Genomic DNA, 15000 nt, shown 5'->3' with positions numbered 1-15000 from the left:
AAAAGCAGTCACCTGCACCACCCACATCTAAAGCTATCAATCCTAACTGTCCTAATCGAAAGTTAAGCAATGTTGAGGAATCCACTGACAAATTGGTCTGATTGTTCACATTCTGTTCAGGACCTGGATTTAATTCAACGTCACCTGATCTCAAAAGATTCATCCTTGATACGCAATATGTTTTAGCCGGGCAAGTTGATTTTTTAATTTTACCTGAACAACAGCTACTAGTTTGCTTTCTTTTTTTTGACTTTTTTGTTGCCAGTCTTTTAAAATTGACTAAGGAAGTAATAAAAGCGTTGCATTTTTGTAAATACCGTATATACCACAATTTATAGTGAGTAACCAAGTCATACAATCTTGAAGATTTAGGGGTACATTTCTTAAAAATAAACTTTAGCTTGCTTCTAGCTTTTCTCTTTTTCATATAATTTAGGACCTTTTTCACAGGTATTCTAGATGGCTCTCGGTCTCTATGTCGTTTTACTTGTTTAACGAACTTGGAATTTTTCCGAGGGGAATGTTTGTGGAATTCTTTCGATGGCGGTACATCAACAATGGAAGCTCCCACAACAAATCTTACATCTGTTTTTAAAGATCTGTTAGAAACTATCCTTAGATAACAAATATCATGAATTGTACTTCTACACTTCCCTTGTAGGTTAAAAATTGCAACAGCTTTCGCAAATGTCTGGCCAGTGAAAGGTATTTTCACTTTAGGGGCGATTTCATTTCCCAAACAGCGGGTTAAACAGGGCATATTTCCCTCAGTGGGCTTTATAATCCCCAAAAGGGGCTCAATAATTCCCGTAATGGGCTTTTCTCTCCCCAAATGGGGCTCATTTATTCCCCGAAGGGACTTTCTTTTCCCCAAATGGGGCTCATAAAGCTTATTTTGTGTCCAAGGCACTCGCAATATCGCCGAGTGGTGATGCTGTTGGCGCCAAGAAAGCTTCCATCGATCTACAACTTCAAAGCATCTTTCAAAACCTTTCACACGGCCGGACAAACAAGTAGTGCGAATGCTGTGGCAAATGGACAAAATACCCTTTAAGAAATCCATCACAAAGATGAAAAACGAAAAGATCACTTACCTAGCAAGCAACAAACACTGCAATAAGCTCACGTGAAATATACAACAAGATGGCGCACCTCTTCCTTCGAAAGCTGAACGGAAGCACATGGTTGTTGACGAAGTTGACGTTTCCTTTTCTCGTATTTGATTGCTTCCGAGTCTTTCCAGAAATTAGTTGTGTGCCACGAGCTGTTGGCGTTGTCCATTTCTCAAATCGGATTGGTTCCAATATTCCCCAGAGGAACGAATTTAACCCGAAAGTATTACACCCGAAAGTATTACAGGCTACCGAAAGTATTACACTTTGAGAATACTTCATGTAACATGTCACGAAATGGAATCCACGGTGAAACGTCAAGAGAAAATCCGCGATTTTATCTTATATGAAGTAGTGGTCGCGCGTTTTACAGCTTATCATTGTGTCTGCATGCGAATGCAGCAGACACAAAAACAACGCAACTTAAAACACATGTCCTAACTTAGACTAGGCATGCTATTTTAAAGCACAGTCCTTTCTGTTTCATGTTAGGTACAGTTAAAGTATAGTCTTTAGGTGACAAAGTCTTTCAAATACTCTGGACGTTTTTGATCACGCCTTGGTCTGGTCGCGGCTGCTGGCATAGGTTGTTTGCTCTGGTCCGCTTTGTCACTGGTGTTGGTTTTAGCTCCTTCCTTTGCGCTGCTTTCGTTAGTCTCCTCCTGGACTAAGTGAGGGTTGGCATTCAGTAGATTCTTCTCTCTCCAATCCTCTTGGTTCTTTTGTTCTTCCTGGTCTTCATTTTCTTCGCTGGTGTTTTCCTGGATCAGTGAGTTAGCAATCTTGAACTGGCTTGTGTCACGGTACACTTCGCGTCCATCTGTGATCCTTTTTGCTGCAATGCTTGATCCGTCTATTCGAGTTACTCTGTAGAATGCTGGTTCAAATGCGGTAGACCATTTGTTTCTCTTTTTCTGTTTCAACAGGACATGATCTCCGACTAAGAAATTGTGCTCTTTGGTGTTCCTGTTCTCGGCATTCTGTTTGATCTTATCTTTGTATTTCTCATCCCGCTTATCGATGGCTGTGTCACGGAGATTCTCATTGCACTCCCTTGCTTGGTGATCTAGTTTGGTTCTGATCTGTCTGTTCATTAGGGCTTCATATGGTGGCACGCCAGTAGCAGGATGCAGTGTTGAGCGATAGCCTGTTAGCATCTCTTGAACAGCTACACTGCTTTTTCCCCCATTGAGACGAGCGATCTGCTCAGTCTTATTCAGTAGTTTCATGAAGCTTTCCGCCTCTCTGTTAGCACGTGCGTGTTCTGGGGTAACTCGGTGATGGTGGAATCCCTCTGTTTTGGCAAACTTGGCAAATTCTCTGGAGTTAATTGGTGGTCCATTATCGCTTTGTAGCTGTCTTGGAGTCCCATGAGTGGCAAACATGGTTTTGAGCTTTTCCATGGTCAGCTGGAATGCTGTCGAGTGAGTCTTCATGACTTCAGGGTATCTTGTTCTCTTGTCAATGGCCACTAGGTTATAATGACCGTCAGGATAGGGTCCGCTGAAGTCTACAGATATGACATCCCAGGGTTTCTTTGGTATGTCTTTGACTTTGATGGGTTCCTGTCTGTGCTGCTTTGTGGTTACCTGACATTCGTAACATTGACCGATGATCTGCTCTACCATATTGTTCATGGTTGGAAACCAATACTTTGCTCTTAACATCTGCTTTGTTTTTGTCATTCCCAGGTGTCCCAGGTGATGTGCTGCCTTGATGACCTTTCTCTGTAGGCTTGTTGGGACAATGATCTGATTCATCCTGAAGATTAGGTCATTGACTACGTACAACTCATTCTGTACACTATAAAATTGAATAATTAAACGAGACTTACCTGTAAGTTGAAGTTTGATTGAGATTCTACCGTAGCATTTGCAGAAATGAAGAGATCACATGAGATAGCAAGTCACATGACTTCGAGCTCAGTCTTGAAAGCGTATTTTTTTTTTTTTTTTTGGAGGAGTCCTGTAGACCACCCCATAGATGAATAGTAAATATATGGTGTATGCAACACCATAGGATGATATGAACAGGGGGAGGGGAAGGGAGGGATGTGATCTCTTCATTTCTGCAAATGCTACGGTAGAATCTCAATCAAACTTCAACTTACAGGTAAGTCTCGTTTAATTATTCAATTCTACCTCGCATTTGCATACATTCTGAGATCACATGAGATTTTAGAGCTCTATAGGGCTCTCAAAAAAATAAAGAATACACATTCCAGATAAGGAAACGTAAGCATGGCATTTATTACCAAGGCACTAATTCTTTCCCAGTACACTGTTGGCAAAGGAACTATCATTTAACAGTGGTTTGTTATAATAAACAGCAAACACAGAGCTGAACGCCAGCCAGCTGTGGTCATAATTTCATCTAGAGGAACATCAGCTGACTTTGCAGCAGAAGTGGCTGCACTTCTGGTGGAGTGAGGCTTAAAAACAGAAGTATTAATTCCAGCGTCAAGCATAACTTGTTTGAGCCACCTAGAAATAGTGTCTTTAGAAGCAGGCCCATGAGGCTTGCAGTGGCAAATCAGGAGTTGAGAACATGAACCCCTTAAGTTAGAAGTTCTAATAAGATACTCTTGTAACAATGTAAAAACGCAAAGAGTTTTATCATGGTCATATTTCTTCAACACAACAGGTGGCAGGTGTCTTTGCCGGCCACCATGAGCACTTGTTTGCTTTTGAATGGAAGTAATTTGAAAAACATATTCTCCATCTTTAGATTGCATGTCATTGATTGACAGCAACTTAAGAGTCTGTGTTCGTTGTGCAGTAACTAAGGCCAAAATCATAGTCAGTTTCAAAGTCAATTGCTTCAGAGACATTTCCTTGGTGTCAGGATAGCCCTTGAGGTGGCTGAGAACAATTTGGGGGTTCCATGTTTCCACATATCTGGGGAAAGTTGGTTTCCTGTTGAAAGCACCCGACATAAAACGTGAAATAATAGGGTGTTCTCCTACTTTGAAGCCATCAATATTGATGAAGGAGGAAAGAGCACTTCTAGTGGTCCCTAGAGCACTGTAGCTAAGCTTTTTGGACTGAAGAGTTAGAAAGTTCAACAGTTGTGGTGATGAAGGTGTTGTAATGCTGATCTTCTGTTCTTTACAGTAATTTATCCAAGCTGATATGCTGGATCTGTAATTCTTCTGGGTACTTTCTCTCCAAGAATCCATAATAATGTTCAAAGTTTCACCAGTTATTCCTTGCAGCTGGAGGGATTTCCTGACACAAGACAGCCAATCAGTCGGAGCTTGGGGTAGAGGGGATGTGTTGTGTTGGCCAGTCGGGGAGAACTAGGATTGCTGTTGTCTCAGAGAATATTATCTTCTGAAGTACTTTCCCAATAACATTGAAAGGTGGGAAGCAGTAAACAAGTTTACACACAGACCAGTCAAGTGTAAAGGCATCAATAAAATGAGCACATGGGTCAGGTTTCCATGCTGCGTAGCAGGGCAGTTTTGCATTCAACTGTGATGCAAAAAGATCAATCTCAGGATTACCCCATTTAGTAATTAAGCTGTTATAAACATGAGTGTCTAATGACCATTCCGTGTCATCATGAAATTGTCTACTTGCTAGGTCAGCTTCAACATTAAGTTTTCCAGGTAAATGGGTGACAGCTAAGGATATGCCCCTGTCTTTGCACCACATAAGAGTTTCTCTTGCAATCTCATTACAGTCCCGAGAGTGAGTGCCACCCATATTTCTCAAGTAGGAAACCGCAGTTTGGTTATCAGACAATACTTTGATGTTACAGTTTGTTAAGTCTGAGCACAAGGACTGAAGGCCAAACAGGACTGCTTTTATCTCCAAATAGTTTATGTGGCACATACTCTCACTGTGGGACCATCGCCCATTTGCGGCAAGGGAAGAATTTTCAATAACACTTCCCCATCCTTCTAGAGAGCTATCACATTTAAGGGTTAATTTGTATTTCATAGGCCGGACAGGGCATGGATCATTGTCAATATTTGAAAGCCACCAAGACATGTCTTTCTTAGCTATATCAGAGATGAGCATTCTGTCATCTAAGTTCCACCCATTCGTCTTTAAAGCATCAGTTTTGTCATTTTCAAGAGCAGGGTAATACAGTGGGCCATATTTGACTCCAGGAAAACATGACACCATTTGCCCAACTACAGATGCAACCTCTCTAATAAGAGGCTGCTCCGTTCTGAGGAGCTGTAAAATGGCTGATTTCGCTTTATCAGCCTTGTCTGATTTCATAGAGACTGTCATCACAACCGAGTCTAAAATGAAACCCAGGAAATTGACTCTCTGGGATGGGACAAGTTGGGATTTATCAGAATGGATAGTGAATCCCAGAGACTGCAACAATGTAATAGCCCTTTGTATAAATATGACCAATGTCTGAGGATCATCGGCAAAAAGTATAATGTCATCAATGTAAATTACTAGAAGCACCCCATCCTCCCTTAATTTGGCAAGGGCAGGTTTTAACAATTTGGTAAAAATTCTGGGTGCACTAGAGAGGCCATTAGGAAGGCAAACAAACTCATAAAGTTGGCCTTCGTGCTCGAAACGAAGGTATTTTCTGTCCTCAGTCCTAATAGGAACAGAGTAGTATGCGTCTTTTAGGTCTAAGACAGCCATCCAACAATTAGGCTTCATAAGTTGAAGTGCGTTAGGCAGTGAATCCATCTTGAAGTGATGGTACTCAATATGCTCATTTAGCTTTTTCAAGTTCAAAATAAGACGGTGAGACCCATCTTTTTGGGCCTGGTGAAAATTGTTGAGATAAATTCACCAGGAACATGAGTAGCTTTCCCAATGACCCCTTTAGTTAAAAGCTTGTTAATTTCAGTAGTAGCAATATCTGTCTCTTTACAAGAAAGTTTGACAGCTCTAGGGGTGAGCGCCTGGCAAGGAGGGTTGCAAAACTCTAGTTGGTAACCCTTAACGATGCGTAAAATGTAGGGGTCAGACGTGAGCGTCTGCCAAGCACTGAAATGCTTAGCTATGTTTCCAGCAATATATACATTGGTACAAAGAGGCGAACATATACTTACTGTGCTAGTAGCTGCCAGCAAGTGTTCTATTGGCTTGTCCGGGTTGTCTTGTCCCGTTTAGCATTGTTCTTGGATTTCCAAGGTTTGAAGTTGTTGCCTCTCCAGTTTTTTGACTGCTTATAGCCATTAAAGCTGTTATTGCCAGGTCTTCCTGGAGAAGGGCGATGCCCTTTATAATAAGGGGTGATCTTGGCCCCGATTTTGTTTTGATCGCCAATATCTTTCAAATGCTTTTGTAGATCATCTCCAAAGAGAAAATCTGTAAATGGCAATTGGGAGGAGCAGAGAGTGGAGTATTCCCTCCCAATATCTGGTCTCAGTAGAAGACGGCGCTGCATGTTTATTTCATAAGAGGCATGAGTGAGGAGGGACATGGCCTCCAGCCCCTGTTTCTTTAGCTCTTGGCATTCATCAGCATTAAGCGATTTTGCCTGCATAAGCTTGTCCGTGATTCGGACAACTGGCAGGATGCCTTTTGTGAGGGCTTGTTGTATTTTGAAAAATTGTAAATCCCTCTTCTTAGTTGGCTCTCTCAGTCGACGCCAAATGCCCGGGTTTACCTTGGGAGGCTTGGCTGTAGTACAATTAGCTGGTCTCTCCTGCCTCTCAAGCTGGTCTTTGAGATTTTTCTCGCTTAGTTTGCAGCGGAACATTTTGTCAACTAGCTTGGCTAGTTTCTCATTTTCGAGGCTATCGCCCACGATATCGTCAGACTCGTATTCTTTTACCAGTTCCGAGAGGAAATCATCCTCATCACCACTACGAGTGGTGTTTGGCTCTGACTCATCACTGTTGTTGTTTAAGACAGAGTCATAGAGTTTCTCGCAGTCAGTTGACTGGTCGGAGGCGCTCGTGGAGCTTCTCGCCTCGCCATCTTTGTTTTTTGCTTTTTTGGCGGGAACAGCGTTTGGAGATTTGCTCGCCGGCCGTTTTCCTTTGTCTTTTGTCTCTCCCCGCAGCGAATTGATGAGTTCTGGCAGGCTTTTCTTCAGGCCTAGAATTGCGTGGGTGAGTTGGCTAATTTCTTCCGAGGAAGCGGCTGTTTTGTCCTTGAGTTGTCGTGAAGCGTGTGCAGGCACTGCGTTGCGTTCGTCGGGTAGCGAATCCTTGTTTATCTGGTCTTCTTCGCCCTCGTCCTCAATTTCGTCGGCGAGGAGATCGTCCTCAATTTCGTCGGCGAGGAGATCGTCCTCAGATTGTTTTGACATCGCTAATATCTTCGGCTTGAGGCTCTGAACGAGAAATGGATGAAATTTCTGAAAATTTTGTGGGAGCGACTAGTGCTCCAAGCAACCTTGCCCAAAATCAAACTCGCACTGAGCTCGAAGTCACGTGACTTGCTATCTCATGTGATCTCAGAATGTATGCAAATGCGAGGTAGAATGGTGCAATGTCTGGGTCCTTCTTGTGTTGTTCCCAATCTCCAGTGAGTATTCTGATGGAAAGTTTCTGAAGCTGGGTGTCTTTGAGAGTTTCTTCCTTGATGTGATCTACAACAACAGCATGTTCGGCTGTCACCGTGTACTTGATCACTCTCTCTATGGTATCCTTTCCAGTTTCTGGCAAAGGGTGTCTCGACAGGAAGTCAAGTGGATCGGCTTCATCCTTTCCAGGTTCATAGATTAGCTCAAAGTCGACATCTTGCATTCCCATTCCCCATTTTTCTATTCTTGGTGGAAGTCGCATGGCTGCCTTGTTAAACAATGGAAGTAATGGTTTGTGAGCTGTGATGATCTTGAATTTTGGCGCTCCCAGAAGGTAAATGCTGAATCTGTTCTTTGCCCAATGTATGGAGAGGGCATCTTTCTCTGTCTGACTGTATCTTTTCTCGGTGTCAGTCATGCTGCGGCTAATGAAGCGGACTGGCTGTAAGCCATTGCCTGTGTCCTGGAATAATCCGGCTGATAGTCCTTCATGGTAGCTGGCTTCAACTCTCACAACAATAGCTTTGGCTGGGTTGAAGTACGCCATTGTGCTTTCACTTGTTATGCTTGCTTTGAGCTTCTCAAATGCTTCATTCTCTTCTGCTCCCCATTTGAACTTCGTATCTTTGTGGGTCAGCTGTCTCAAAGGTGCGGTTAGTGATGCGTATTTGGGGATGAACTTTGATAAATACCCAGTCATGCCAAGAAAGCTTCGCACAGCTTCTTTCGATTCTGGTGGGCTGCTTTCCTTCACAGCTCTGACCTTCTCTGGGTTTGGTTTTAATCCGTTCTTCGTGAACTTGTGCCCATAGAACTCTATCTCTTCCACTCCGAATTGGCACTTCTCAGGGTTGAAAGTGACACCATAATCTGTTGCTCTCTATAGAACGGCTTCCAATGTTTGTGTTCTTCTATGTCTTTCCCTCCTATCAGGATATCATTGCGCTGGTTGAGGCACCTTGGTATGTCTCCGGAAATTCGGTAGATAGCTTCATCAAAGAGATCTTGCGATGCTTTTGCTCCAAAGATTAGACGTTTTGGTCGCATGTTCCCCCATGGTGTGCTGAAGGTAGCGACTTTTCTGGATTCTGGATCGAGAAGCAGTTGGTGGTACCCCTGCTTCATGTCAAATTTGGAGAAGATGGTACAGTCGTGGAACTTGTACATAAAGTCCTCAACAACCGTTCCTTGGGTTATCCTGTGTCTCTCCATGAATTGGTTGGGTATCCTGAGGTCCACGCTGGCCCTAATCATGTGTGGTTCCAGGTCTTCCTTATCTACGCTGCTGAACTTTGGCTTTGGCTGAACTACTAATGGAGAGCACCATGTTACTGGTTCACCTTCAGGCACCTCTTCAAATATCTCCTCTTCTACACACTGTTCAAGCCATTTCTTTAAGGGATCTTGCAAATAATATGCGACTGGTCTTGGTTTCTGGGCTACAGGGGCAGCTTCTGGTCTCATGCTGAATTTAGCATAGAACTCTTTTCCATTCTTGATGTCTCGTATCTTCCCAATGCCCTTGAATACATCGCTGTATCGATCAGTGATTGCTTTGATTTCGGGATTGAGTATTACAGCTTGCTTGACACTCTTGATGTCTGGCAACTCTTCCTGGATTCTCAGGTCATTGGTCTCGGCGAAAGAGCCGTCTTCGCGGATCTGTAGCATACCTAGCTCTTTGAGGGTGTCTTTGCTGATGAGCGGTGGGGAATTGATTCTACCCCTGACCACAACAAATCTTGCGACTGCTCCGCAGGTCTGGTTCCTTACGGTCGCTGTGAATTCTCCTTTCACGGGAAGCTCACTTTGTAAGGTACTCAGCTTCACTCTGCTTGGATGAAGTGTTGGCTTTACACTTGATCGATTTGCCAATGCCTTGAATTGGTGTTCGTCCATAACATTCACCTCTGCACCACTGTCCGGCTCAACTCTAACATCAACATCTTCTATCTTCACTGACACAGTTCTGCTCTCGTTATCTGTTTTGATTTTCTTCACCTGCTTAAGATGACGTACAGCTTGGCAGAAAAATTCGTCATCAGAACTTGTTGAGTTATCAGCATCTTCTTCTGTGGTTAGCTTGACACGGTGCTTGTCCCTCGAGGTTTCTGGTGGTTTTCGACTGTGTTTGTGCCCATGGCTTTTCTTGCTGTTGGGAGGTCCTCTGAACTTGCATACTGAGCTGAAGTGGTTAAACTTCTGGCATTTCATACATTTCTTCCCATATGCTGGACAGTTTTTGCTTTCCTCGTGTGTGCCTGTTTGTCCACAGTATCCACATGGTTGCTTTTTCTTGTCTTTTCCATCATTCTTGGGCGGATGCCACTTTCCAGACTGTCTTCCGACCTTCTTCACATCTTGGGGAATTTTCATGTCGCTTATTTGAAGTGTTGTGTCTTCAATTTGTGCAGCTTCGGTGAGGAATTGTATTAAATCCCATTTCTTGTTGATAGCCTTCTGGATTAGCGAACGATTCTGTGTTGTCTGGATGAGGTGTTCTAGGATTCGTTCATCGCAGTTTGCTTCAAATTCGCAGTCGTTGGCTTTCTCTCTTAAACGTGCAGCGTACGCGTTCGTTGTTTCGCCATGTGCTGGTCTCATTTTGAGGAATACATACATTGCGTGGTGTTTATTCTTCTTGGGTTTGAAGTAGTCGTTCAGCTTTTTCCTCAGCTTCTCATAGTCGTTACCGCCATCCGTTGGGTTCGGTAAGCTTTTCTGACAAAGAAGTGAAAAACTATATTCATCACGCAGAATATTTTTAATCTCTCAAAAAATATCTTTTATTACAATCTTGGCATTATTGTAAATTTAAAGAGCACTGAGTTCTCTCAGAAGTTTCTCCTTTTGACCAACAAACTCGTCATCTGAAATGACACCATCGTTATTAAGTGATTTCAAATCCTTCAGTTGTTGCAAAGTAGCACTTCGCATGCAGATCTACAAAGAGAGAACAAAAACCGAGCGTAAGCAAACAAATGCTAAAAAAAGATGATAGAGCGGTTTTCACTTGACTGTCAAAAGTAATTGAGGAATTGGTTTGGTTTTGGTTTTACTACGCCCTTTGGTTGGCTAGTGTATTTAGTTTGGTTTTGGTTTTACGACAGTCAAGTGAAAACCGCTCTAACAGCTTCAGAATTAGTAAACTTCTTATGCTAATCACCTTACTCTCAGCGCCATCAGCTGTTGAGTGGCGAGCTTTGCAGTCAGTTGTATTTGGTGCTCGGCCTTTAACCCTATTCGATTTGCCTGTGATAAATGGCAAATCCGGAGGTTCATCTTCACTGTCATGTGTGCCGTTTACCTAGTATGCAACAATAAATTTATTAGCTGTATTCAGTGTATGCCTTCCCTGACTAATTAGTAACGAGCGCTTCATTTTCAACTCAACTTCATTTTTAAAAAAATACATGTATGGTCTCTGTCGGGAAAATAAAAATTTCAGCAAAAACACTATTATGAAATACTGTGGGTCATTATAACGAATTCCTCTTCTTACCGTTAATTTGCAAGAGCTATTTAATTAGGAGATTTATTTTTGGTCCGAAATTTTATAGCGGTAAAAGCCCCAAGAGTTGCATAAATTAAAAAAAAGGAGTTGGCACGTGGAGTTCGTAAACTAAATAATGAGGAAACTTTTCATGTGAAATTACAAATAATCTAGAGAAAAATGTTAAAGGAGATGATTTGGGCACACGGTATAGCTTTGCACCATAAAACTGAAACAAAACATTAGGAAACACTATGACGGCAATCGGATGAAGTCCATTAGTTTTGCATTACTCAAAAGCGGGAAATTCAAAGTTGCTCACCAACATTCTCGCCCAGCACCGTAGTTTAAACTCGGGCAGTTTATGATTTGCTCTTAGCCTTGACAGGCGATGTTCATAACTATTCTCGTCTTCCTCGGCATCGTCAGGAACAGAAGACGCTAGACAAAAAAAAATAATACTTGAATCAAGTGAAAAAAAAGGAAACAAGCACGAGAAGAATTAAATACAATCAGAGTAAGAATTTTTTCAGTGCGCGCTGTGACATACCTTTTCTTTTCTTTGCCAACGCTGAACTGTGGCCCTGTGGTTTTCCAGGTTTAGGTAAATAAATGTGGGTCCGCCCACAACGTAACCATCCCCCGTTTTACCAATGATAAAGCCTCGGCCAGTTGAAGTTCTGACTTGATCGTAAATTTCTTGTTTCCCTCACCAAAGTAACCAAGCGTAAAATCTTCGCCAGTCATGGCTGGTTTAAGTTCCTCTCCGCCTCTCTGAACAAGGTATTCTTTTAGTCCTTTAACAGTTTCAAAAAGAGGAACCCGCTTTTAAGCAATAGGAGTTATATCTGTTCTTGTTGCTCTTTGTTAAGACGCGCAAGGCAATACTAATTGTATTTTCAGCCTCCATGTCCATCTCGCACCGACAACCCCTAAGCCATTTTTCGCTGATGGCCACATGTTAGGTTCTGCTGTTTCAGAAAGTAAATGTTATTTGAAATTATTGGGTCATCTGAAACAGTTAGGTCACTGGAACCAATTTGGTCCTTTGAGGCAATTCTGTCATTTGAGCCAGTTGGATCATTTGAGGCAGTTGGCTTTAATTGACTGATTGGGTCATTAGAGGCAGTTGGGTCACTAGAACTGGTTGAGTCATTTGAGGCAATTCAGTCTTTTAAACTGGCTGGGTCTTTTTAAGGCAGTTGCATCACTAGAACTGATTTGGTCCTTCAAGGCAATTCAGTCATCTGAATCAGTTGGTTCATTTAAGGCAGTTGGCTATAATTGACTGATCAGGTCATTTGAGGCAATTCAATCATTTGAGCTGGTTGGGTAGTTTGAGGTAATTCAGTCATTTGAGCTGCTTGGGTCATTTGAGGCAATTCAGTCATTTGAGCTGGCTGGATCATTTGAGGCAATTCAGTCATTTGAGCTGGTTCAGTCATTTGAGGCAATTCAGTCATTTGAGCTGGTTGGATCATTTGAGGCAATTCAGTCACTGGAGCTGGTTGGATCATTTGAGGCAATTGTGGCATTTGAGCTGGTTGGATCATTTGAGGCAATTCCGTCATTTGAGCTGCTTGGATCATTTGAGGCAATTCGGTCATTTTCGCTGGTTGAGTCATTTGAGGCAATTCAGTCATTTGAGCTGCTTGGGTCATTTAAGGCAATTTAGTCATATGAGCTGGTTGAGTCACTTGAGGCGATTCAGTCATTTGAGCCGATTGGGTCATTTGAGGCAATTGTGGCATTTGAGCTAGTTGGGTCATTTGAGGCAATTCGGTCATTTGAGCTGGCTGGATCATTTGAGGCAATTCAGTCATTTGAGCTGCTTAGGTCATTTGAGGCAATTTAGTCATTTGAGCAGCTTGGGTCATTTTAGGCAATTTAGTCATTTGAGCTGGTTGGGTCATTTGAGGCAATTCAGGCATTTGAGTCAGTTGGGTCATTTGAGGCAATTGTAGCATTTGAGCATTTGGTTGGATCACTTGAAGCAATTCAGTCATTTCAGCTGGTCGAGTTATTTGAGGCAATTCAGTCATTTGAGCCAGTTGGGTCATTTGAGGCAATTCAGTCATTTGAGCTGGTTGGGTCATTTGAGGCAATTCAGTCATTTTAGCTGCTTGGGTCATTTGAGGCAATTCGGTCATTTGAGCTGGTTGGATCATATGAGGCAATTCAGTCATTTGAGCTGCTTAGGTCATTTGAGGCAATTGTGGCATTTAAGCTAGTTGGGTCATTTGAGGCAATTCGGTCATTTGAGCTGGTTGGATCATTTGAGGCAATTCAGTCATTTGAGCCAGTTGGGTCATTTGAGGCAATTCGGTCATTTGAGCTGGTTGGATCATTTGAGGCAATTCAGTCATTTGAGCCAGTTGGGTCATTTAAGGCTGCTGGAGCATTTGAGGCAATTCAATCATTTGAGCTGGTTGGGGCATTTGAGGTAATTCAGTCATTTGAGCCAGTTGGGTCATTTGAGGCAATTGTGACATTTTAGCTGGTTGGATCATTTGAGGCAATTGTGACATTTTAGCTGGTTGGATCATTTGAGGCAATTCAGTCATTTGAGCTGCTTAGGTCATTTGTGGCAATTTAGTCATTTGAGCAGCTTGGGTCATTTGAGGCAATTGTGGCATTTAAGCTGGTTGGGTCATTTGAGACAATTCAGTCATTTGAGCTGGTTGAGTCATTTAAGGCAATTCAGTCATTGGAGCTGGTTGGATCATTTGAGGCAATTCAGACATTTGAGCTGGTTGGGTCATTTTAGGCAATTGAGGTATTTGAGGCAGCTGGATCATTTGAGGCAATTCAGTCATTTGAGCTGCTTGGGTCATTTGAGGCAATTCAGTCATTTGAGCTGGTTGGATCATTTGAGGCAATTCAGTCAGTTGAGGCTGCTGGATCATTTGAGGCAATTCAATCATTTGAGCTGGTTGGGGCATTTGAGGCAATTCAGTCATTTGAGCCAGTTGGGTCATTTGAGGCAATTGTGACATTTTAGCTTGTTGGATCATTTGAGTCGATTCAGTCATTTGAGCTGGTTGAGTCATTTGAGGCAATTCAGTCATTTGAGCCAGCTGGGTCATTTGAGGCAATTCAGTCATTTGAGCTGGTTGGGTCATTTGAGGCAATTCAGTCACTGGAGCTGGTTGAGTCATTTGAGGCAATTCAATCATTTGAGCTGGTTGGGGCATTTGAGGCAATTCAGTCATTTGAGCCAGTTGGGTCATTTGAGGCAATTGTGACATTTTAGCTTGTTGGATCATTTGAGTCGATTCAGTCATTTGAGCTGGTTGAGTCATTTGAGGCAATTCAGTCACTGGAGCTGGTTGGATCATTTGAGGCAATTGAGGTATTTGAGGCGGCTGGATCATTTGAGGCAATTCAGTCATTTGAGCTGCTTGGGTCATTTGAGGCAATTCAGTCATTTGAGCTGCCTTGGTCATTTGAGGCATTAGACTGAATTGTTTGACAAGTGTATTTAATTAACGAGTTGGAAATACACAGAAATTTTGAGTTTGAGTTAAAAAATTCTAGTTTTAGTTGGAAATTTGGAATTTGAATTGAAGTTTTGATTACTAGTTAAAATTTCAAGTTATTCTTTAAACATCAAGTTGGAAAGAATGGAAGGGCCTGAAAAGATACAAATTTCGTGATGGAAGATGGAAAAAAGAAAAAGGAAAAGAAAAGCCCACAACACAGGGAAGCATATTCCTAGTTGGTCACCCATAGTGTCACTCTTATCAACAAATGAAAGCTAACCACAAGCAAATTAGGGTAAAACTAACTGCATGCAAACTCAAACTTGCAATTTAAACTCAGACTCATAACTCATACTCATGAAATGTATATGTGAATATTTTAACTTTCGAAAAGATTTCTATAACAATGTTCATAATATTTACTGTTTTTAGTTTGTTATTGCAAGAACAGTTT

At 42.2% G+C, this 15000-nt stretch overlaps 3 protein-coding genes across 3 annotated transcripts; all 3 read right to left on the bottom strand.

Annotated features, from left to right (window-relative positions):
- Nucleotides 1-1624: 1624 nt before the first annotated feature.
- Nucleotides 1625-2341, bottom strand: LOC131772787 (uncharacterized). Its single transcript, XM_059088745.2, has one exon. It carries the CDS (start codon nucleotides 2339-2341, stop codon nucleotides 1625-1627), a length of 717 nt encoding a protein of 238 aa, XP_058944728.2.
- Nucleotides 2342-3414: 1073 nt separating this feature from the next.
- LOC136278295 (uncharacterized) lies at nucleotides 3415-4290 on the bottom strand. The gene has a single exon (XM_066161807.1). The coding sequence runs from the start codon at nucleotides 4288-4290 to the stop codon at nucleotides 3415-3417; it is 876 nt and encodes a 291-aa protein (XP_066017904.1).
- A 1883-nt stretch (nucleotides 4291-6173) lies between these two features.
- Nucleotides 6174-7355, bottom strand: LOC136278294 (uncharacterized). Its single transcript, XM_066161806.1, has one exon. It carries the CDS (start codon nucleotides 7353-7355, stop codon nucleotides 6174-6176), a length of 1182 nt encoding a protein of 393 aa, XP_066017903.1.
- Nucleotides 7356-15000: the final 7645 nt, after the last annotated feature.

Source organism: Pocillopora verrucosa, chromosome 14 (assembly GCF_036669915.1).
Source record: "Pocillopora verrucosa isolate sample1 chromosome 14, ASM3666991v2, whole genome shotgun sequence".
In the NCBI taxonomy this organism is placed as follows: domain Eukaryota; kingdom Metazoa; phylum Cnidaria; class Anthozoa; order Scleractinia; family Pocilloporidae; genus Pocillopora; species Pocillopora verrucosa.
This window is presented reverse-complemented; position numbering and strand designations above follow the sequence as displayed.